Source organism: Rissa tridactyla, chromosome 8, assembly GCF_028500815.1.
Source record: "Rissa tridactyla isolate bRisTri1 chromosome 8, bRisTri1.patW.cur.20221130, whole genome shotgun sequence".
Taxonomy (NCBI): domain Eukaryota; kingdom Metazoa; phylum Chordata; class Aves; order Charadriiformes; family Laridae; genus Rissa; species Rissa tridactyla.
This window is the reverse complement of record NC_071473.1, coordinates 27,783,862-27,808,171: the sequence shown is the minus strand read 5'-3', so window position 1 is coordinate 27,808,171 and position 24,310 is coordinate 27,783,862. Positions and strand designations below refer to the sequence as shown.

Below are 24,310 nucleotides of genomic sequence, written 5' to 3'. Positions count from 1 at the left end.
GGAGCTGACTTGTGGGCTGTAGTTTCTCACTATTTCATCCAGGAGGGAGGGCGGGTGGTTTTTTTGAGCACTCGTGTTGTTGCATGCAGTATCTTGTTGAATGTAGCTTTACAGCCGTACTGGTTTCATCACCAGCTTCCACTTGTGCAGTCGTGCTCCAAGTCCTGCCTTTAGGCCACATTTCTAGACCTGTCTGGCCACTGCTTTTCTTTCCATTTGAATTTAGGAACTTCTGGTTGTAAGCTTGGGGACTTCCTAGACAACCAAATGAGGGGGAAGTGGCTGAAGCAGTGTGTTGATACTGTGTATTTCAATTCCTCTGAATTAAATCAGCAGCTACCCTTTGAGATCAATGTAATGCTGTGAGTTGGGGTGGAATAAGAACTCTTTGAGTAACGAGGCCTGCTTTCTCTTCTTTCTGTATTCCAGTAGGACTTTTCTCGGATTATTCACACTGGCTTCTGCACTCAAGGGATTATCATAAGGAACCAGAAGGCTGAGGAGTCTCTTGGGATTGTTACACAGCCGTGGGCGACAGACTGAATTTCACTGATGGGACTCAAATCAGAGATACCCTTGAGGTACTTAGGAGTCCTGCTAGAGTTAATTTTCTCTTCCATCTTTAGGGAAAAGAAATGTCATTTTTCCGAAAGTACTTATGATGTCTCTAACACATCAGCAGTCTATTTCTCATTTTAATTTCATTGTCTGTGGTGTTGCAAGTATCCTCTAGTGCTCAGCTCCATTGAACTCAGCTCTGCTTCATCTAATATTGGTATGTGTAAGCTGATTTTTATTTTATTTCCTCCCCCTTGTGCTCTGAAGCATTTTCTGTTTTGAGTCTGCGGGCCACCCTTGTCATATGGCTGAATTATTTCAGAGAGCTGCTCTCTAGGAAGTGAGAAATTAATTCTGAATATTTTTCTAGTGAAACCTTTAAGATTGATTCTGCCAAATGAACTTGGGGAAAATTTCTTTAATTACTTTAGGCAGAGATTAGACTTCTTGTTTGGATGCAGTAAAACAGACCTTTTGGGCGTCAAGGGTCTTTATTCAAGACTTACTTTGGTGCTTCTTGGTGCCTTAATTTAATGAGGCCTTGGTAGTTGTTCCTGTTTGATCAGGCTACAGCAAAGGGCAGTTTGTTTGGAACCAGCTTGTTCTAGACCCCCCTGGACTCCCCAGTGGTCTCTATGTTATTTATCGCAGTTTGACTTTCCTACAGGTATTGTCAGGAATAAAAAGAAATTAATTTTTGATAATCCATTGGGAAGACCAATATTTCCCTTTTGTTTTATGACAATCTTATAAATTCTGCTACTGTATTTTCTGTTGCAGTGAAAGTCTCTTGGTATTTGCTTTGCTGTGTCTGTCTTGGTCTCACTGTGATTTGAAGAGAGCACGTGGATATTGCTATGTGTCAAACAGCTGCGACTGTGTGATAATCTTTTTTTAAACCAGGGTTTCCTGTAGCCAGCAAGGAACCTTTGATAGACTCCAGCTTCAGTTCCTTCTGCAGTCAGAGCTGGTTTTTTGAGCATTCATACTCTTAATCTGAGGTACCCTTGAGCCATTACGAGGAGGCTCTAGGGTAGTTTTACCAGACTAGCTTAATAATAACTAAAACCAGAATTGCTAATCATCTGCACCTAGGAAGCAGGGGAGAAAGAAGGATGGGACAAGGCTTTTGTCTGTTGCATAGATGCTAGTTGTCTTTATTGAAGTAGTGTAAGTACTTGTTGAAGACAAGGCCAGGACAAAACTTCTGAGCGTGGAGGCTTGATCTAGCCAGCTATTCCCTGGAAAAAGCCAATCTACTAGTGGGTCTGGGTTTTGTGAATGGCAATAAGAATAGTGTCCAAAGGATTTAAGTCACATTTTTTAGTATTAAAGAAAAATGTAAACCCACCAAGAGTGTATAAAAACATGAAAACTGTAGCAGCTCTTAGAGCTCCAACATCCAGCAGTTGCTAGTAAAATAGAAGAAATGTTATTTCAATATGAAGAAAAAGATGAGATTCAAGGAAGGCTACTTTTCTGTATGGATTAATGATAGTAAATTAAATGATTAAAAGACGGAGAGTAAACTTGCAATAAATCTAGAAGGTGTTACAGTTTGTCTTAATACCATCAATATGCACAAAGTTGAAAGTATATGTGAAATCTTTCACTTGAAAAGAAGTGATAAACTGCCTAAAATGCATCGTCGACATTTATTTGAATGAATATCTTAATAAGGCCTTAATGCAGGAGCATGTTGCATAGATTATGCTAGGGCATGAACTTCTGGCAATTTCTTCACACAGTTTGAACGTACCCATACTACTTAATTTTAGAAATTATTTTGTTTTGAGGTAAACTGTAGGAGTTACAGGGCTGGAGGCAAAGACGGTTGTAGGGGATTGTGGCTCGCCAGGTGTGCAGTCCAGCTTCAGCAGAAGTACTCACCTTCTCCTGGTTTTGATATCAAAGACTAAAATAATCTCTAAAACTTGAATGTATCCAGAAAGATATTTCCAGTATCTTTCTAATGAAGATATCAAATGCTTGCTGATGCTGCTTTACAACTACAGACTATTTTGGTAGGTGGAAGTGAATACTAAAAAAAGTGATGTGTCTACTTGTAACATTACATTATGTAGTCAGAATTTTGGGATGCTCTTTAAAATCAGATAAAATTCTGTACACGTTGCATTGAAGATGGTTATAAAAATGTATTTTCTATCGTGTATAACTGATCCTATTAATTCCTGAAATAATTCTTTGAGAACTACAAAATCAGAAACTACTATGCTGGAGTGTTAAGTGATGGAGGCCAAGAGTGTCTCATCTTTAGGAATGACAGATCAGAAAGACATGAAGATCTTTGGGCCTCTGAGGACTCAGCTGCAGGAAATTTTATTTGTACAGTTGAAAATCCTGTTGAACATATGGACTTCAGATTTTGGGGTTAGAGCAGTGTGATTCGCATAGTTTCCATGTTTTATTGTCAAGTGCTGAAATACAGTGCCAAAATCATTTTATTTTAAAATGTTTTGGACATGCTGGTATACTATACACAACATTTGATGACGAGATCCAAGCTATTGTGGTTGCAAAGTGAAATGCCAGGGCTGAGTTGGCTTGTGTAACCCGAGTGATGCACAAGTGTTGAGTGAATAACCAGTAATTGTAGAGTCACGTGCTGAATCTTTCCCTGGCATCATCCCTCCTTGCTTAATTTGCAGCAAAGGTTCAGAAAATGTCTCCTAACAGAGTGAGAACAGTCCCTGCCCCTTTGCCACCTTGCAAGGGTAGCAGCGGGTTGAGCAAGGCTGGTGATGTTTGCTGAGGGATTTGGCGAGAGGAAGGAGCCAGAGTGGGTGAAACCAAGGTATACTGTGATTCTTTAAGGCAAGATGTAGTGACACATGGAAATGGTTTAGCTGGGATAAGCTCTGGTGGCTGGGATAGGCTGCTTTGGAATATGGAGATGTCTGCCTCTGGAGGACTTCAAAAACAAGCAACGCAAATGTTTGTCAGGAATAACACCAGGATGAGGGAATAGGCTACGTAACCTTTTGAGGTCCTTTCTAGCCTTAAGATTTGGTCTTCAGGCTGGATGTGTTAGTCCATTGCTATGGAGCCTGTTCCTCAGCTGATGCAGAAGGTAAAATGAATGTAATGAACAAGTCTAGGCTGACTATTGAAAGGGAGACTGCACACTGGAAAACTACATTCAGATTTTTGTTTTCTATGGAGTTTACATTCAATAAAGATCTGCTAAACCCGAGAACTTTTCCATACTTTTCCATTATTCCTAAAGCAGATACTCATTTGTAGCTGGCTGAACATCATGTGAACTTCTTTAAGATAGAGACTTTTTTAGTTCTGCAGCTAAGGTATTGAGATTGTAAATAAAATTATTTTTATAAAAATTTTTAATGCCCAAAAGAAGGATTAACCTTGGAAGTCACAAATTTGCTTGGATGTTTGCTCATAACCAATTAGTGAGTTTTTAAAATGGGAAAGGTGTGTTACTGGTTAACTGGCAGCACCTGACAGCGCTCCGCGGGGCAATGGCTGTGGTGGAGGCAGCTTTGACCTGCTGCGAGCAGAGCTGTGGAGCTCAGCTAGATTCGGCCGAGTGAGCTGCACCGCTTCAGCCAGGCTGGTTTTCCTCAGGACCTGTTTGTGTTCATCAGGGCTCAAAAGCTTCAAGCTGCACCCTTCCAAGGTGGGGTTAGTTTTTGTAGTGGCATATCCGTGCTGCTTTGCTCCTGAGCTCACAAAATTTGCTAGGTCTGAGCTGGTTGCATTGGTCATAGGTTTCTCCTTCAGCTGAACACAGACCAAAGAGTAGCTTTACATACTGCAGCAGTACATATCTTTTGGTGGTGGACTCTTGGGTATTGTAGTGGACATACCATCAGGATGAGCCACTGCTGAACTGAGGAGAAGCAGGAGCAGAGGACTACGGGAGAGCCGTGCATTGATAAACCAGAAGTCAAATTTGAGGTTCAATAACAAACTCCTTCATGTAGCTCCATGCAGCTCAAATGGGTGTTCTTGGTACCTTATCATGTTTATGCTTTTGCTGAAATATGTAGTAAATAGCGTTGGTTGACTGCTTTGAGGTGAGAATTTAATGATTGTGGGGTTTTTTTATTATCAATTACTGTATTTGGTAGAGCTGCATCAAACCTGTGGTGGTAGAGGATTCTGCCCCTTGTCCTTTCTTATTTCTATACTTTTTTTGGGAAGGTAATTCTTCAGATATTCTCTAGGTGAAAAGTATGTTTCAGAACAGTGTTGGCTGGTAGAGAACGGGGAACAGCTAATGAGACTCCTGTAAACTATTGGCAATAATGTACTGAGTACCCATTTAATTATTGTAAATGGATGATATAATTCTCCCTGACAGGCGTTCAGCCTTCATGCCATTGCTGTGCTGTCAGAGTGTGGCTTTCATTTAGTTTCAAGATGGAGAATTGAAAATAATTTCTAAGATGCAGCTTGCAATTAGGACCATACTTGGCTGTAATCTGAGTGTTGTTTGTCATACCTTGTCTAAACTGTGCAGTGTCCTTTCGCACTGAAAAGTTTCTTGATTATGAAAAGGTATTTTAAAACTTCTGGGTATGTCACACTTGAGCACAGATAGGTGCTTTGTGTGATCTTTACATAATTGTGAGTTTATAAAATGAGTGCTGTTGGACAAAAAACAGCTTCATACAATTGCTGAAGGACTGCAATGAATAATTTAAATATCAATAATTTTGCTTTAGGCCTTATGCTTTTGAAGGTTTTGTCTATCTGGCATAGATCTCAGTATTATTGCATGACGAACACATGTTCAGAATGCTGAACTCCACCATATCTATCGTAGTTAACTTACTACAAGCACAGGATGAGGGGTTACTCATACTTTATTTTTGCTATCTCTGACAGTGACATCTAATGTTTTTGCTCTTTCTCCATCTGCTGCTTAGCAAGGAAGACAGTATCTTGAATTCCCAATATCTGACTCCTCTTTAATGGTAATTACCTCCTGTGTCAATTTGAGTTGTTCTCAGCGTTACTGAGCATAAGGATCAGCGTTGCCACTGGGGAAGGGATAATTTCAGAGTCTGGGATTGAGAGGAAAACATTGAAAATCAGCAAGATATCTCTGCTTTTTATCCAGAGCTAATAGAGGAAGGTAGAGGCAGCAGGAAATTGCTAGAGCTAAAAGTAAGGAGGTGGAGGGTTGCAAACATTGCCTTTTTCATGTAAAGTGGGGTGGACTTTCTGGGGGAAACATATGTCGCCTTTGTAACTAGCTGCTACCTGCAGGCACTATGCTCTCCAGCTCCACAGGCAGGCGAGAGGGCAGGTTTTATCCCCCGTTGTAAGACGGTGGCACTGAACTGACTGTGTAATTACCAGCCTTTGATTGAATGCTATATGCTTGCCTGGAAGATCCCATACAGGGTCCAGGAAGGGTTGGCATCTGCTACCTGACCTTAGCTGATCTGGCTTCTGCAAGGCTGGCTTAAATAGCGTAACTTCCTGAAACTGATTTGATGATATTCATCTGAAGCTGATCTCGATGCTCACACTTCTGCATTTTCCATAATTCTGGACATGGTTTTCATAATGCAAAAGCTGTTAAAAGAGGTTAAATAATGTTCACTTATTTTAACATCTGTTGTCTGCAGTTTCCGTCCCTTAACACAAGTGAAGATTTTACCAAGTCAGGAACTGTAATATAACAAATGAGCACTAGTTTACTGTATATTTGTCGCAACTGAAACCTGATATTGAGTGCATGCTAATCAGGGTGGATTTGAAAGAGCAAAAGATAGTAATATTACAAGGGCATAACTTGTTGGGGGTTCTTGTTTGGGTTTTTTTTGTTGTCCAGAAAGTAATTCTTTTGTTTTTCCTTGTTCAGTCTCAAAACATTGTGGGGATTACCACAGAAAATAAGGTAGTTCAGCTGCAATCCTCTTGTATCTCACTTAGCACTGTAGTCATAAGTATAACCCTTCTGCGTGCTTACCAAAAGTTCCTCGTTGTGGGTAGTGAGTGAGCAGAGCTTTTAGGACTTTTCTCTCTGAGAACTGTCTCTTTCTAAGGGAGTGGCTGTCAGTGGTTGAAGGGATTGGAAGGCAGTCTTGAAGTTTTTGAGCCATCACACCTTTAGATTGCTTTAGATTTGAAAACTAGCTTGTCCAATGTGTACTATAAGGATTAAGGAGATACACAGATTATGTATTCCATCTTAAACCTTTTGCCTTTGACTTGTTCTCAGGTCAGCTGCAAAGCTGACATGTCAGCCAATGCAGTAAATGTGTTACTGTATGGATGCTGATAAGGAAACAGTATTCCATAAGTGTATTCATTTGTTGACTGTGTTTCCTATTAGAAAATGTAATTTCATAGAATCATAGAATGGTTGGAGTTGGAAGGGTCCTTAAAGATCATCTAGTTCCACGCACTGCACTGGGGCAGGGACACCTCCCACCAGACCAGGCTGCTCAAAGCCCCATCCAACCTGGCCTTGAACACCTCCTGGGATGAGGCATCCACAGCTTCTGTGGGCAGCCTGGGCCAGTGTCTTGCCACCCTCATAGTGAAAAATCTTCTTCCTAATATCTAATCTAAATCTGCCCTCTTTTATTTTAAAACCATTACCCTTCATCCTATCACTAGACTTCCCATTTTTCCTGTAGGCCCCCTTTAGGGACTAGAAGGCCACTATAAGGTCTCCCCGGAGCCTTCTCTTCTCCAGGCTGAAGAACCCCAACTCTCTCAGCCTGTCCTCACAGCAGAGGGGCTCCAGCCCGCTGATCATCTTTGTGGCTCTCCTCTGTGCCTGCTCCAACGGATCCGTGTCCTTCTGATGTTGAGGGCCCCAGAGCTGGATGCAGCACTCCAGGTGGGGTCTCACCAGAGCGGAGCAGAGGGGCAGAATCCCCTCCCTCGCCCTGCTGGCCATGCTTCTTTTGATGCAGCCCAGGATGTGGTTGGCTTTTTGGGCTGCCAGCGCACATTGCCAGCTCATCTTGAGCTTCTCGTCCACCAGCACCCCCAACTCCTTCTCCTCAGGGCTGCTCTCCATCCCTTCTCCACCCAACCTGGATTTGTGCCTGGGGTTGCCATGACCCAGGTGCAGGACCTTGCACTCAGCCTAGTTGAATTTCATGAGGTTTGCACAAGTCCACCTCTCTAGCCTGTCCAGGTCCCTCTGGATGGCATCCCTTCCCTCCAGCATGTCGACTGCGCCACACAGCTTGGTGTTGTCAGCAAACTTGCTGAGGGAGCGCTAAATCCCACTGTCCGTGTCGCTGACAAAGATGTTAAACAACACCAGTCCCAGTACCAACCCCTGAGGAACGCCACTGGTGACGGGGCGAGTGGACATTGATCCATTGACTGCAACCCTTTGAGTTTGACCATCCAGCCAGTTCCTTATCCACTGAGTGTCCATCCATCAAATCCATGTCTCTCCAATTTAGAGACAAGGATGTTGTGTGGGACAGTGTCTAATGCCTTACACAAGTGCAGGTAGATGATGTCAGTTGCTTTTCCCTTATCAACCAACAGTGTAACACCATTGTAGAAGGCCACCAAATTTGTCAGGCACAATTTGCCTTTAGTGAAACCATGTTGGCTGTCATCACTTCCTTATTTTCCATATGCCTTAGCGTAGTTTCCAGGATGATCTACTCCGTGATCTTTAAAGGTATTCCTTGGTATATGAAAAGATATCCATGTCTTGAAGTGACACACATATTAAGTATAGATTTGTTCTTTCCCGAGTGGGCCTTTTTATAGTTATTAAATTGTTTTTAATCCTTTGGTAATTTGCTCTTTATTTTTCTATACTGAAAACACTGTCAGGGTTACCTGCACAGCTACGTTGTCAGTTCCTGGAAGGTAAACAAAGTAAAGGTGACTGGAGTACTTGCACTTATCTTTCATGGGCGACATCCATATAGAGGTTAGTTTTCTCCCTTATGGCGCCAATAAAATTCCAGATAAGTAGTGGGTCAAGCTGGAAAGTTAAAGAACAGCATAGTCAGTATTTTAAAAACATCTTTACAACCCAATGACTATGGAAAAAGGTAGCTGAGCTTTCCTGAGCTAGTCTTAGTAATGTAAGTTTATTCCAAGCTATTTTTGTTTTAATTGAAAAATGCAGATTGTTGGGTATTTAGTTTGCTGGTTACTCTCCTGACTTAAATTTTAGAACAGACACAGTCATATTGCTAATCCTGAATGGCTGCCTATGGACCAGATCCCATTTCTGAGGCATTTGACTGACATTTGCAACACTGCTCCTCTGACGAGGCTCAGGCTTGCTCCTGTGTGCGATGCAAGCTCTAGGCTGTAACGGGAGGGAGTGCGGATTTCGGTGGAGGTGGCGGAACGCTAGAAACCTTAGCAGGGCAGGAGACTTGTATTTCCCTCCCTGTAGATTAAATTGGAGAGTAAGCACATATCAACTTCCCGTAGTGTAGCTTTTACCTGTTGGGCACATCTTTTTCAAATCTTGATACAAAGGAACTGACTAACATGAAACTGGAGGGGAAAAAAGTTAGTTTGAATGAAACTGACTATGAGGGTGCTTTTACCCAGGGAGAATGATAGTCAGTTCTGATCAAGCTTGGAGAGAGTTGCTTTTGGTGGTTGCTTTTTGAGGATGATTATTATGACTTGCTGTGTCCCCATTTCTTACCAGCCCTCTCAGCTGATGTGGGAACAAGAAGGCAAGAGAGGGGAATTCCCTGTGGAGAGGGTTTGGATTCAGGTGGTGCTTGCCTTGCTTTAGCATCTGCTTGCAGAGGTGTTTTTTTTACTTGCACAATTACACTGATGCTGAATTAATTGTTTGTATGGCTTTGATCTACGGCTATAGCCTGAGAAAGCCACTGGTCAAAGAAATTAGCTGTACCCTGGCTTCAGCTGCCTGTAACAGGAATAATAAGCTTTAAACTGGTTAGCCCATAAAATTGGCAATAAGGTGGTACTGTTGAAGGTGTTTTCCATTACCATATCTGTGAAGACTGTCCTTTCAGTGGAAAAGGCACATGGAGCATTTAACTTGATGACTCACAGCCTGAAGATCTCTTGCTATGTCAGCAAGAGCTGACATCACCGAAACCTGCCTGCTCCCAAAGGAAGTGATTCCAGCACTTCGTGAAAACTACGGTCAGTTAAATTAGACAGCAACACTTGCAAGTTTGGAACATTTAGAACTTGTTCAATAAAGATAAAGCTGCTTGAAAAAAGTTGTTAAACAGCATGTATCTGATGCATAAGTGTGTAGGTAAAGTCTAGAAGCAAATAAGTGAAATCTGTATCGGACTGCCTCTACCACAGCAAAATCCTGACTCCATCCTGTTACCCTTTTGGTAAAAGGTGTGTCAGGCTGTTAACTGGAGCTGCTGTCTCGAGCCTCTGGTATTTAGGTGATGTTGAATTAATAGGTGAAGGAAATATCAAAGAATGAAGTTTATCCACAAGTTCCCTGCTACTCTTATTCAGCTATAAAAATCTAGGTTTGTTCACAATCCGAAGGTTGCTATAAAAATATTTTCCTTGGACACGTTGTAGTTAGAGATACAGTTGCTGTCTACAGACTAGTTCAGGGAAGTCAGAGTTATTTCTATATTTTTCAAAATCCAGCCTTTAGCAAAGTGTACTGACTGTAAAGGATTAGTGCCCAGCGAGTCTCTAAAAGCTGCTAATAAAGCTATATATTTTAGCAAGGAAGGAATGGAAGGAAGAATGGTTATTTCCGCGATACTGTCAACCACTTATATCAGACAGTAATTTTTGCTCAGCACTGAACTTGGATGTGAATGCTGTCTTGGGTACAGTGTTTAGGGCCTTCTGAGCAACCCAGCTGTCCCCTAAATCTGCTGTAGAATAGGCAGTACCTGAGCTGTTAGTGTTTTCTACTGCTCTCCCCTGCCCTGAATCAGCATGGGTGTACTTAAATATAAGCAAACAAACAAAACCCCACTGAGGTATTAAGCCACTATAAATTTTTGTTGAAGTCAACTATTATTTTGAGGAAAATCTAAAGTAGTAGTTGCTGGGTGTTGCTTTGGAGTTCCTTCTCGGTGTGAGCCTTGCCACGTATTGGAATGATTAAAAAAGAATAATAATTTGTTTTCAGTGTTAAGTGTATTTGGCTTTCTTTTTAGTGTGCTAGCATAGAAAAATTACCTTCCCTTCCCAAACTGAAAGTTTTCCTACATTTATTCTATATACGTTCTGTATCTTCTTAGTCCCTTTCAGAGGAAGGAAAACTTTGTGGCAGTGCCCTTAATGAGCAGTCCCCTCCAGCGAAGGCTCGCTAGGCTGCCGGCACTTTTCGTTGTGGTACAATTTCTGTGCATACCTCCAGGGAAGAGAAGTGCAGGAATATAAATTCCTGCTTGGAGTGAAATTTAATTTGGCTTTTAGTTTGTATTCACAGAACAAGTGATTGGATTGTGTTTGCTTTTATAAGCCCAGATGCCTGGACTCATTACCCATTTTAGTACTGTAAATCCTCAATTCCTTATCAGGGGGTTTGTGTTACTGAGATTGGATAAGGGAACTGATACAGCTGCTGATGCTTCAGGGCTGCCAGGGGAAAACCGAGTGGAGTTCCCCTTTAGTCATGGTGAAAAGCAGTGTGTTGTGTTCAGTGGTGGGTTTTTTTGTGAGGCTGGGGGTTTTCCATGTTTTTTGTAGAACTTGTCGTGCCATAGCAGATCATGCCTGGCTCATCCTCCCTGTGCAAGTGAGAGGAGGAGTGTGGTGTAAGTGAAACTTAACTTTGACCTGTCAGACTTTCAGAAATAGCGGGTGTTAGCTGGGTAACACAAGACTGCTGCTTTGAAAACTTGGGCTTAATTTTACTTACTTTTCTGTGCTTGATAATGAAGCTTGTTAGCAAAACTGTGCTTCCGTAGAACTTAAATTGCCCTCTCACAGAGGCAGCATGGTGTATGCAGGACTGAAAATTTGTTATTGTGTGTGCTTTGAGTTATAACAGAACTGAAGAATATATACTGAAACAGAGATGACCTGTTTTGGGGGCAACAGTAACATAGATCCATTTGTTTAGTGATACACAAATGAAGTTCGAAGTCAGGTGGCAATAAGAGGTTTAGAAAACTTTATTTATGAAGGCCGACACTTTTAGCCTACAAGAGAGAACAGATGCATTTAAGTCTTTTGTTTTCCAAGTGGCTGTTGTATGGAGGCAGTGACCAGTACCTCCGCGTGGCTGCTGGGGTGCTGTGGGGAGGACTTGGTTTGCTGCAGAGGGATTTTAGGTTGGCATTTCAGAAAGAACTCTTGAATTATCACTGAACAATAGAATAGTTAACCAGGGAGGCTGTATGATCTTTTCTTACAGGGTTTTAAGACCAAATTAAGCAAACTTGTCCTAGTGTAAAAGTGTAAGTGGGACCACATGATCTTTCGATGTACCTTTCAGCTATTCAATGTGATGGTTTAAACCCTTGAAAATGTGTATGGGAGAGACATCCCTCTATTTGTGGGGTTTCCTTAAGCTGGTGTTTACCAGCTTAAGGGGAACAACTCATTTTCTGCTTAGGGAAAACTTAATTATTAAGAATTGTAAACACTTGAGAATGGAAAAACAAAATGTGTCTGTCTTGTCTTCCTTTGCAAAATCTGGTGGTTCATTACAGGCAAAACGTGGTGTCTGAGTTCCTGAGTTACAGCAAAACAGGACTTTATGTACTATCGGGTTCTTAAGAGAAGAAAAGTTGCCTTTGCCATCTGTGGAAACTTAAATTTTAATATATGTTATGCCTTCAGAACTTCAAAAGAAATTCCTGACTACTGTGTTTTAAAGTAAAGTTTTGAAGCTTTTCAAGTATTTGAATAAAATGAAAATTCCTTTAGCTGTCAAACTGTTTTACTGAATTGAGTGGAAGGCTTTTGTATGTGAGTTTCAAGTTCAACTAAAGCATGGGGCTGAACTTATATTTGGTTAGGAAATTATAAAGAGTAGCTATCACAATATATCAAGATGATGTGTCATCTAATGGAATGCTTGATATATAATTTTTTGAACTATGGTTTGTGCTTCTTTGGCTTTGGACCAACAAACTTGGGGAAACTTGCCTTGAAGACTGAACTGCTGAGTCCAGCTGGGCAAGGAGGTACTTGAGAACATTCTTGAAATAAAATGTGTAAGCAGGTTGTACCAATTTTGCTGGCAGGCATCGTGTATTTGCACCAGAATGAGTCATTCGAATGCAAATTCAATAAAAGACGGTGCAAGAAAATATATGGATGCTCTAAAAGATGCTTGACAACATGAGGAGACATTTGCACTGTCAGAAACTCTTGCTGTTATCAGTGAGCTCTGATTTGTGCCCACTAGGAGTCTCTGAGCACCAGCAGCGCTCTTTGGTGAGGTCTGTAAAAGGAACAGGCAATGCATCTTTTCTCTTGAGATGCTGATATTTTGCCACTGATACAGAACAAGTTTGGTACCCAGGCTGCCCTCTTATCTGGGCTCAGCCACAGAAGATGCAGCTGTTTAAAATAAAAGTTGGTTTTGGGTGGAAATGAGAAAGAGAGCATGCTAATGTTAGATCTACTTTACTAATTCCTTTGGCCTCTAGGAAGTGGAGATAAGTTCTATAAATTTTATTTAAAATGATAGTGATAATCCCTTTAGTGTAGCTTTTTGCAAGCCTATGAAATATAAAAGGCAGTTTGCTTTACGGCTAGTGAAGAGATCGGTGCTAAATGTTCTCATTTTGTAAGACCATGAGTATCGTCTTCCCAAAAAGGTGTTTAAAAAAAAGCTTTTGGGTAAAAGTTCAGGTCTAGCCATATTGTTAGGGCTGCGCATCTGTCAGCAGTTGCACTATGTAGTTGAGGTTAAGGTTCTCTTCATCTAAATTCTCCAGGCAACAGCTAGGCAAAACTTTATGAAAAGAAAAGCCCTTACAGTGGTGCAATTTGTATTTCCCCTTTAAAGATTAACACTTAACATAGAGGAAGTTAGTTCTGCACAAGTCATTTTCAGAGGAGCAGTTCTTGGCTTTTAAAGGGCAGAGCCTTTATGCCTGGAGGAGAACTTTGGGCTCACGTTTGCTGGAGCAGTACTGCGTGTCCCGCTCGGGCTGAGCCTCTCGGTAGGATTCGTGGCTTTGGCAACACGGATTGTCTTCTCAGCTTAAAGAAAAAGTTTGCACAACTGGCAGGTGTTTAAAGTACGAGCTGGCTCTTCAAAAAAGAGAGACTTCAGCACCTGAGCAAGTCAGCTTTTCCTTCTGAGCAGCGGCATCTCTAGCTGCCAAGTCTCAGCATCACAGAATTGGCTCAGCTTTGTGCTCGACTAGACTTGCAGGTCAGCATCGCAGAGGCTCCGGGGCACAGCACTCAGGGCCTGTTGCTGTCCTTCCTCAGCTCTTAGCTGCCTGGGAGAAAAGATGGGCTCTTTCCCATCCTGCTGGCTGTGGCAATGCTGGCTGGACGCCATTCGTGTGGACAAGGCAGAAATGTTTCGTGGCCTTTCAGCTTTCTCATGACACAATATCTAAAATTTTCCTTCCTTGTCTGTCAGTAATAATAGATTATCTCTTCAAGTGTTCCCTGTTGTTAGGAGCTGAAAAAATTTTTAATGCCTTCTTGAAAGAAATGAACTAAAAGAATTTATCTTAAATAGATTAAATTTGTGAAGCGGGTGAGGAATGTACAGATTTACCTCTGGCACCAGTTAAGATATTCTTAACTTAATTAAAGCCCTTGCAGCATCCCGTTGCTTCTTGGATGGTACACTGTGGTGGCTATGGTGAGTTGCTATAGATAGTTCTTGCATTTAACAAGTAGAAATTTTGTGAAGGGACTTAGAATATATATCTTAGTAGTGAAGCATTGGCACCATTATGATATTTTTTTTAATCCTGATGTGGATCTCAAAATCTTCCCTGTAATTTGTGGCCAGTAGGTAGAACCCAGAACAACTTGAAAAACTTCACGTTGGCAAGAGAGGATATATGCTTGTTCCTGAAGCCTCTTTGGGGTTTAGGTGGTGCTTTCTCCTGGCTCTCCGTTCTTTTCCAAGCTGGCATCTGACTTTCATGTTAGTCACAATGCAACTTCCATCTAATTTTTTTGCTGAGGGAAGCAGGTGAAGTGGATATTTTTTTATGCTAGGAGGATTCCACATCTGGTATGGAAAGCTTGCACTCTTTGCAAATAAATGTAAGCATTTGAGTGTAGCAAAAGCAAAGGGATGTGTTCTGCCAAAATCCGGCCAAACCAGGCAGCCCTGCCTCTGCCTGCCTTGTGGGAAGTTTGTGTCGGTCAGACAGGCCGGCCGCGCTGCCTCCTGAAGTAGTATGTACTGCTGACACCGTGCTTAACCGTAGCATCTCGATTGCCTGTTCTGTCCAGCCATTGATGGCCATTCGTAAATATTTATTTATGGAGGGCTGTGTCCTGGTGTTCCTCTATTTGAGAAACGATTTGCCAGCCTCCAGCAGCAGAGGGGGTTTGCAGAGGATGTTCAGCGAGGCAGTGGTCGCCTGTAGTTGCCATTCATTCTGTGTGTTCTGTATGTTGGTTTTTTTTCTTGAAAACCTGATCAAATCGTGACTTCAGGGAGGCAGCTCAAGGAAGAGAGGTAATTGTGGAATCCATGGTCTTTTTATTGCCTCTCCTGAAGGAAAGCTAGTGCAGCATGGAGGGGCAGGAGGGCTGTAGCAATGTGCTGACAGGTACCCGTGGGAGTGTGCTTTGCTCTGACTGTGGTGGCTACTGCATTTCACGTGTGACAACTTAATGTCGAACTCCCAGTTACAGGTAAGCAGATTTCACTAATGTTGGCAGGACGCTGCTGCCAGGTGGAGCTTTAAATGGAGTGTAAGCATTTTTAGTTTGTATTTCTTCTGAGGGAGACTTAAGCTAAGCAGGGAGAAGTAAACAGTTGGCTTTTATTATGGTATGAATTAGAAGAAATCGTACTGTTCAACAGCAGTAGTTCAAATCCATACTGCATGGAGTAAACTACAGCAGTGGAGGCTGTAGGCAGCCTCTGGAGCTGGCCCCACTTTCTCACGGTTGCATGAATGTGCTTTAGCATAATTCAATTATTTTGATCAGTCTGTTTCTAATTCATTGTTTTATTGCTTTCTTACAGGCAGGCAGAAGTCCTGAAGGCTGACATGACAGGTAATTACCTTTATTATACAGTTGATCTAGCTGCTAATACTTTATTCCTGGTTTTGTTTTCCTTTTGTGTTCTTTGTGATTATTGTTCCTAAGAATTCTCTGGAAAGTGTGTGACATTATGTTAAAGGTTTGCCCTCTCTATATAAATAAATAGCATTTTAACTGCTGTGCCCCTCTCTCCTGTTTCTAAAAATACATGTATTTTTAAAGTTGACTTTGGGTGTTTGAAAGCATTTGGAGATGGAGGTCATGCCCCTACTCCTCTCCCATTGAGTTCTCCTTTTGGGGATGAGAAAGAGACTCCTGCCCAGAATACCACAGGAACGGCTGTACTAGGGGTTAGCAAGGATCTGGATGGTTTTTGAGAAACCTGGCTGATGGAAATGTTGATCTGAACGCTACAGCATGTGTTATGAAATTGCAGCCTGTAGATGCTATAAAATGCTACAAGCGAAGTTTTAAGCTGGGTGTGTTAATGGAAATGCTTTATATTAATGTGTTGACCCTGCAGTACAAGCAGTTTGCATAATGAACCTACGCTCAGCCTTGCTTACCACCTTAGTGTAGTACCCGTAGCAGTTGGTGTGGTCCCTGTAGGAACATTGGAACTGCCTGGATCCATCTGATCCAGCAGGAGTGTCTATGCCATCAGCAGAATGGTTTCCCTGGGGTGAGGCCCATCCCTTGTGCTCCCACAGCCCCGCCTCAGGTGACTTTACAAGGCATGGGAAGTTGGACTCTGCAGCTTGAGATAGCAGGGAGCAGTGTTTGCCTTCGGCCTCGGTGATGGAAAGCAGATGGCTACCAAAGAGCTAGAAAATGGCAAGCATGCAATAGTACTTGCCCACAATGTTCTCCTAAATACCAACTGTGTTGGCTCCAGGGACTGTCCTATTTAGCATTCCCTAACGGATTTCTGCTAATTTTTTCAGGCTCTGCTGGAAATTTTTCTAAATCATCCAGTGGCAAGGAGTTCTGTAGCTTAATGACTTATGGAGAATCACCTCCTTCTGTCTGTTTTGGTTTTGGGTTTTTTTAACTTGCCAGCTGCTGACTTGGCTCATGTTTAGTTCTGGTATTGTAGGAGGCTGATCAGTTAATCCCTGGTCCCTCTGTAGTTCTTGTATTTCGGTGTTCTGATGAATCTGTGATAAAAGCGGGTATTTGGCATTGGATGTCTTACACTGTGCTATGTTCTGTCCTTTGGTAGGTGAGTGGAAAATCAGTTGGAATAACTCCATGAGTTTGAGTATTACAAAAACTGTTGTGTCTTTGTTTTTTCTTTTGTTGCCCAGATTCGAAGCTGGGTCCAGCAGAAGTCTGGACATCCAGACAGGCTCTACAGGACTTATATCAGAAAATGCTAGTGACCGATTTGGAATATGCTTTAGATAAAAAAGTGGAGCAGGACCTGTAAGTATCTCAGTAAATTTGTATGTATATATGTAATCTGGGCTGATGAGCAGGAAACCCTGAGACTTCCAGAAAAGCAATTGTATTGTATGAAATTGTTGTTGTATTTCCTTTAAAATGAAAGCTATGCTGTGGGTGAAACATGAGAAAGCACTGCAGAGTCGATGAAGAGCGTTCAATAGGTTAGTGTTTTACCTCTGGCAATTCGCAGCAGCCATGTCATGCGGGAGTGGGTTTCGGTGAGCCAGATGGAAGGGAGAGAATCATCTGTGCTGTCATGCAAGGGCTGAAGCTTACAGTTTCCAGACAGGAGGAAATTTGTCTGATGTAATCACCTGGAGCTTTGAGCAAGGTGTAACTGGAGTTGAGTAGCTGCCAAAGACCCTCACTTCAAGCCCTCTGAGGCAGGGCTGGGCAGAGGGAGGAGTATCAGGAGAGAACTTTCCTTAATGTGCCCTGAGCACCCTGGTATCAGGGGAAGATCCTGCTGGGTTTTCTTCCTGCCCCGAGTCCATTCCCTGTTATTTAAGATGCAGACATGGGTTATAACAGGTTTAGTGAGGAGAAGCATGTGGTTCTTCCAGCACTCTGAGGGAAGCAGGATGAGTAGGCTGGTGGAGTTGTTCTGTTCATGCCTCCAGATGCTGAATGATTTTTAACTGAAATACCTATACCCCACATCCTGTCTTCAGAAGAGAGCTCTATGCTGCCTAAACCAAAGCAATTACAAGCAAGTATTAATGCTGTTACACAGTGTTAGCTATGCAGTATCAGGATTGGTTTCTGTAGTTATGAAAGGTGGGTAATTCTTCTGTGTTTCACATTATTTGTAATCTAAACGTTGCCTGAATTTTAATATACTCCATTTTCATGTCTGATATTATCTAATGGAACAGTTCTTTCCTGTTGCTTATGCTGTCTGCATTGACACTTCCAGAGTAAAAAAAGGAAAACCCTTACTTTGTTTTCAGTTGGAATCATGCCTTTAAAAATCAGATCACGACGCTACAGGGTCAGGCGAAAAATAGAGCAAATCCAAATCGGAGCGAAGTTCAGGCGAACCTTTCTCTGTTCTTAGAGGCAGCTAGTGGCTTCTACACACAGGTGAGTTGCAAAAAATACGTTGGCTGTGATATATTTGTGATGCCTTAATATTTTGTGCTTTGTTCTGTGTCCCTTCCTTGCAACTCTTAACGCTGATGGTGAATATTGAGGTAATGTTTTCCAAGAAGTGTCTATGTACATACTGCATACGTATTTGAATACAGCTTTTTTTCTGCATAATACCTAAGTTAGTGCCCACCATAGCTGTGTATTTAAGTAGGGTAGTTGTCCCCAAGAGTATTATGTAGCATTTACAAGATATAATGTCTTGCTGGTTTTTTTTTTTAAATCAAGACTCCCAGGCTTACAAGCACATCTTTAGTCTTAATTCAATTATTTTTGTCAACAGCTATTTAAAATTGCCAACTTCAGTTACAGGAGCTTTTCTCTTAAACTACTAAGTATCTCTTGTGAAATTTTTAGTTACTTGCAAAAGGGGTGCGATTCCTGTTCATGTTTTTATTCCTTACTGCCTCTTTTTTGCCCATACTCTTTCCAATGTTAGATTTCAGCTTGTAGATTATGGAAGATAAGAGCTGGTGTGTGATAAAGGCCTCAATAAAGTTAACTTGGCTTTCTCTCCTTGTTTTGCCTCGTTTGGTGTGTGCTGCAGCAACATTGTCGCTGATGAATTGGCTGTCTCGAGTACTGGTCTGACAAAACTTTCTGTCAGCTGGTTTGCACGTCTTCAGGTTCCAACGCACACAGTAGGGCAGTCTTACTGTGTCAGTTCCTAGTTTGAGTCTGAATATCTGCAAGGCAACCCCACGTTTTTTCCCTGAATCTCTGATTTTACTTTTTTTTCCCCTTGTGTGTTTTTTTTTTTTTTTTGCAAGCTGCTTATTTGAAGCAGCTGGTTTGACGGGCTGTGGTGCGGTTGCCAAGGGTTTCCTACAACCTATATGGTTTGTCTTGCAAAAGCCTTGTTCTTCCCTGGGGTGTATCAGGGAATTGTGCTGCTCCTGTGTATGACATCGCAGACTGGGTCATCTTCCTCTGTCTGCTGAGATGTTAATTGTCCCATTTTTAGTCTAAAGATTTTGCTCAGTCAAGATACCTGCTCTCCAACTGTGAGGCCTGTGTAAATGACATCTTTAAAGAGAGCACGGATTCTCCTAATTCGAGCATGTTGGAAGACGTCAGGATTCTCACTTTTATCTGGCTTTCATCAGTGAGATTCCTCTTGTTTGGGGATTTTTATCTGCTGTATAAAAGGCAGAGCAAAAGGGGAGGGAGGTGTAACACAAACCTTTTCCTGCAGCAAGCAAAAGCACCACATTGCATGTTTAGCTGTTGACAAAGTGCGTGTCTGTCAGCCCTGGGCTTTCTATATGCTTTTATCTGAAAGTGGAACCCTGCTGCAGGTCTGTTTTATTTGGAGACTGAGTGCGTTCCCAGCTGGGAGAGAGTCTGTCAATTCTTGGGTGTTTAACCCTGTAACACAGTAAAACAAACACTTTTCATTGCTACGTGGTGACTGTTGCTTCACAGAGTATTTCCTGGACTCCATAAGGAAAAACTTCAAAAGCACTGATTAGAATGGCAAAGTTCAGGTTTTCCTTGGATCAGCTTTCGAGATATTTGATCAAGCAGCTGATGCCTTTTTCTTTGAAAGTCTGTTAGCTTAGCACAAATATTTACTGACAACTCAGCCACTGAACTGTTATGCACGATTGCCTCGTGTTGCCTACAGACTGGGTTTTATCCAGGCTTCTCTCTGAAGTTTCAGAGGGTTGTCCTGTTTCTTAACATTGGAACAAGCTGCTGCTTCAGAGGAGTGGCATTCCTTACTCATCCTTTCAGAGAATGCTGTGACTTCACCTAGGTATAAAAAGACTGTGTTCCTCTTAAGAGTGGCCTGTGGAAAAAAAAAAAAAGAAGAAGAAAAAAAAAAGGCGGCAGCAAGATTTTTAGAGCTTTGATAGTCAATATCCACTGATGCATACTTGGTATTTTAAGTATCATGGGAACCGAATTGCTTACGGATTTGGGATGCCCAGCTCTTTTCTTACAGAAGGAGGTTCTGGGCAGGATAATGCAGCATGGAGCTCAATGACTTCTGTATGGAGAATGTGATGTAAAGTCTTACTTTCAGTCACCTAGGCTTGTTCACGTCAAATATGTTCAGCTAATCCTTGCCTCTGAGTGGTGCTCTGTTACTTTTGTCTGTTGTTTCAATACTTTTCTGGTGATTATCTCTACCTGCTACTAAACTAGACCTGTCTTTCCAGTTATTACAGGAATTGTGCACAGTTTTTAATGTAGACTTGCCATGTCGTGTAAAGTCTTCCCAGCTGGGAATCATTAGCAATAAACAGACGCACACCAGCGCCATAGTGAAGCCGCAATCTAGCTCCTGCTCTTACATCTGCCAGCACTGCCTTGTCCACCTTGGAGATATTGGTGAGTTGCTGAAGGAAAAAGAGGTGGGATGAGTCCTGCCTGTGTTCAGCCTTTCAGGAAGAGGGATCTGTACATACCCTGGGCAACTGCTAGACCAAACATGCTCCAAATTAGTAGCTGGTAGCTGATTGTATGTTTGGTGGTTGCTGCAGGGGAAAAGGCCTGGAAAGCAATGTTGTTAGACTTTTATAATGTGTGTTACACATTAACGCATGGAGACAGTTAATCACTAGCTTTCTAGTGATTTGCTAGAATCTGTCTTCTAGCATACTAACCATGTTACAGCTGGTAGGCACAGTCCAATGGTGCAACGGTAACTATTACAAAAGCTTGTGGCAGCAGGGTAGCATACTTCTCCGTTTCAGAACATTACTTTTAAATCTTATATACAAAGACAACAGTTAGAAATCCAGCCTTTTATAATCAAAGGGTTTTTTTTACATTAAGTTCAACGGGTTTATTTCTGTGTTGATTAGAGTAGAACTATGTGTTGTAGAAAGTTCTGTTTTCACAGGAATCTGCAGTTGCTTTTGTAACAAACTAAAAGTAGATCTAGTTGCTGATAGTGCAAAGTATTACGAAAAATATTTCTAGGTGTCTGGATGTGGTGCGTTGGCACATCTCTCTAAATAAGAACTGGTAAGCTGTAACAATAGGATCTGAGCTACAACTACTACCTTAAAATTTGGTGGTTTGAATCTTCGTGCTGCTTGGTGTGATGGTATGTTCTGATGCTTATTTCTAAAGTAATAGTAAAATGCTCTTCAGGTAAACTGCATTGTATTAAGGCAAGTGCAGGAAAGAGGATTATTTTTTTTTGGTCTCAACTTGGGTTTTTTGTTTTTCTCTTAGCTCGCTATAGGAACCAGACCAGCCAGGCAGAGTCTTACTACAGACATGCAGCTCAGCTTGTCCCTTCTAATGGTGAGTCTGGGATACCTTTTAGCTTCGTAATTCCAAAATAAGATTGGGGGTATTGCTTTTCTTGTGTGGCAGTTGGAAACTTGGGATTTTATATAAACCTTCCTCCCCAAAATACCCAAAGCAGCCATGCAACAAAGCGTGATGCCTCAGTAAATTATTTGGATAATAGCTGTTTACTTGATCTGTGTCACTTGTCTCCTTTTTGTGAAGATTTAAAAAAAAAAAGTTAATGCACAGCTTCACCACTACTGCATTATACTGAGTTACATTTGTATGTTGTAAAGTACAGTGAATGAAAACTTGCCTATCAGCAGCATTTTTTCTTTTATTGCTTGTTCACATGCCAGTAGCTAAAATGGGGTTTTTCAAGTTGCTCATCCAAGTTAAGAGCTTCTTTAGTTCAGGTGTGTAGCTTTTTACACCATATTTGTTGTCCAGTTTTAAAGCACGTGTTTAAAAAAACAAACTCACTCAAAAATGACAACTTGTTGGACAACATGTCTTTTTCTCCCTTAGGTCAGCCTTATAATCAGTTGGCTATTCTAGCTTCCTCCAAAGGAGACCACTTGACCACAATTTTCTACTACTGCAGAAGCATTGCTGTGAAGTTTCCTTTCCCAGCTGCCTCCACTAACTTGCAAAAAGCACTTTCTAAAGCACTGGAAAGGTAAGACAAAGCATCATGTATTTCTGCTCAGATAAGATGGAGGAGACTTCTTCCAGATGTACCTCCCTTGCCAAAAGTTATTCATATTTGATAGTAGAAACAGAAGTTCCTCGACCTCCGTCCAGTCAGAGCACCCTTACACATGTATGGAACAAAGAATAGTTTCTGTCTGGGATGCTCCTGAGTGTGATCAATGAATGCAGGAAATAAGCGTATTGTGCCAACATGGAAAAGTAGTTTTGCTTGGACATTCCTCCTTCCTTGAACTTCACAGAAAAAGTATGTAATGTTATGTGCAGCTGTGTCTAATTCCAAAGACTGAAGTCTGGTATTTCTGTTCTGGATGTAGTCGTGATGAGGTGAAGACTCGATGGAGCGTGTCTGACTTCATCAAGGCATTTATTAAATTCCATGGCCATGTGTACCTGAGTAAGAGCTTGGAGAAGCTGAGCCCTCTTCGAGAAAAGCTGGAAGAGCAGTTCAAGGTTAGTTCTAACAACATATTAATTAGTGTATTGAGGAGAGTATTTTTAGCATCTGAGTTCTGAAATTACAGTCTAATAATAACTTTTTCACATGCTAAATGCATGGTGGAAGTAGAGGAGAAATCAACGACCGCAGTTGATTCTCTGCTCTTTAACCTGGATGGTTCTTGGATACCTGTGAAAAGCACTTGATTCATCTGGGAAGACTTGGCTCAGTTGCCTGAGGAATTTTGAGAGCTTTTATGGATGGTGTTCATTCGCTCCCACTGGTTATTAAGGCTGCTTTTAATCTTCCTCAGACAACTTGCTCTCCTGTCAGTGGTTTCCCTTTAAAAACTGTGTTCCAGTACAACCTTAATTTGTATGTAAACTAGAACTATTCAGAAGATGTTTCCTCTGGAAAATCCAGGAGTACCCATTAATTATGTAGCCAGCTCGTTAAGTTGGACAATGTAGCAAAGATTGAAACAGAGAATTTTGTAAGGTATTTATACAGGGTAGTAAAGTTTCAAAGAGTGCATCTATTAACTGTTAGGTGCCTTTTGGAAACTGCTCTGCTTCAGCACCTTCACTTGTGGAAAATGCAGTATGGATACATTCAGAGCAGTCGATGCTTTTCTAAGTTAAGAAAGGGAAGGTGTTCTTAGCAATATAAGGAATCACAAATGTTCTTTACAGTGTCTTTTTGCATTGAATTGGGCTGCTGCAACTGGGTCCAAACTGTCTTCAACATAAATTAAAAAAAACCACAAAACTTGTGAATTGTATTAGCTTTGAATGTGAGCTGCTTGAACACTGTTTCAAAATTTAATTTTATTTCTCTTTTTGTGTGTGATGTTGGCTGTTGAACAAGTATGGCTTTTTCCACAGTGCTTATAATCAATAATTATGAGCATTGCTCAGGCATGTGGAACGGTCTTATTTTTCTGAACTGATCCAGGGTCTTGAGAGAGCTAATTGAGCCCTGCTTTGTGGCTTAGATTACTCTTTTGTTTATATTACATGACGTAAGGCTTAATTTACTAGAGGGCAACTCTTCTGAGTTAAATGGGTTGGCTGTAGATGTGAAATCGGCTATGTGGTGGGTAATCACTGTAACTGCAGGGCTGAGGAGAGCAGTGGCGGGGTTCTGAGGGTCCAGCCAGGCCCACGACTGCCATTGGCAGCTCTGCCAGCTTGAGGTGCTGGCTATAGAGTGCTTCATGCCCTTAGCTAAAAATCAGGGGTGAACATGGAGCTCAGACCTCTTCCTGATGCTTACCCTGGTTTATCCACTTGCCTCCCTCACTGTTGTGTCTGAAGAGAAGCTTGTTGCGGTTTAGAATATCTCCTTTTTTTCACAGTGCTTCAAAAAAAAAAAGCATTGAAGCTTCTTTTCCTGTTCTGAGAAAGGTGTCTTTTACAGCATAGTTACTGAAATGCGTTTGTAAATAGCTCACTCTATTTTAGTTCACCATGGCATTCCATGACTTGTGAAGTCAGATGTGGAATTAGTCTTTAATACATAACCACACAGTAGTTAAATTTTCCTGGGGTCTTTTTTTTAAAATGTCACCTTCTCCTTGCTGTTTCTTTGAAAGACTGAAAAACACAGTGGATATAGATGTCTCTGATTTTTTGCAGTTGG

General features: G+C 41.6%; 1 protein-coding gene across 9 annotated transcripts in view; it reads left to right on the top strand.

The window, feature by feature from the left end:
• Window positions 1-24,310, top strand: part of SMG7 (SMG7 nonsense mediated mRNA decay factor) — a 54,330-nt gene that overhangs the window by 7,814 nt on the left and 22,206 nt on the right. For 4 of the 9 annotated variants that reach the window (XM_054211415.1, XM_054211418.1, XM_054211416.1 and 1 more), the window contains 8 exons: window positions 430-581; window positions 15,656-15,687; window positions 16,983-17,100; window positions 18,072-18,204; window positions 20,436-20,607; window positions 21,460-21,531; window positions 22,048-22,198; window positions 22,548-22,683. In XM_054211415.1, coding sequence (XP_054067390.1) covers window positions 553-581; window positions 15,656-15,687; window positions 16,983-17,100; window positions 18,072-18,204; window positions 20,436-20,607; window positions 21,460-21,531; window positions 22,048-22,198; window positions 22,548-22,683 — 843 coding nt within the window. In that variant the 5' untranslated portion in view covers window positions 430-552. The remainder of the gene's footprint in view (window positions 1-429; window positions 582-15,655; window positions 15,688-16,982; window positions 17,101-18,071; window positions 18,205-20,435; window positions 20,608-21,459; window positions 21,532-22,047; window positions 22,199-22,547; window positions 22,684-24,310) is intronic. The other 5 variants (XM_054211420.1, XM_054211421.1, XM_054211422.1 and 2 more) reach the window with 2 other exon arrangements.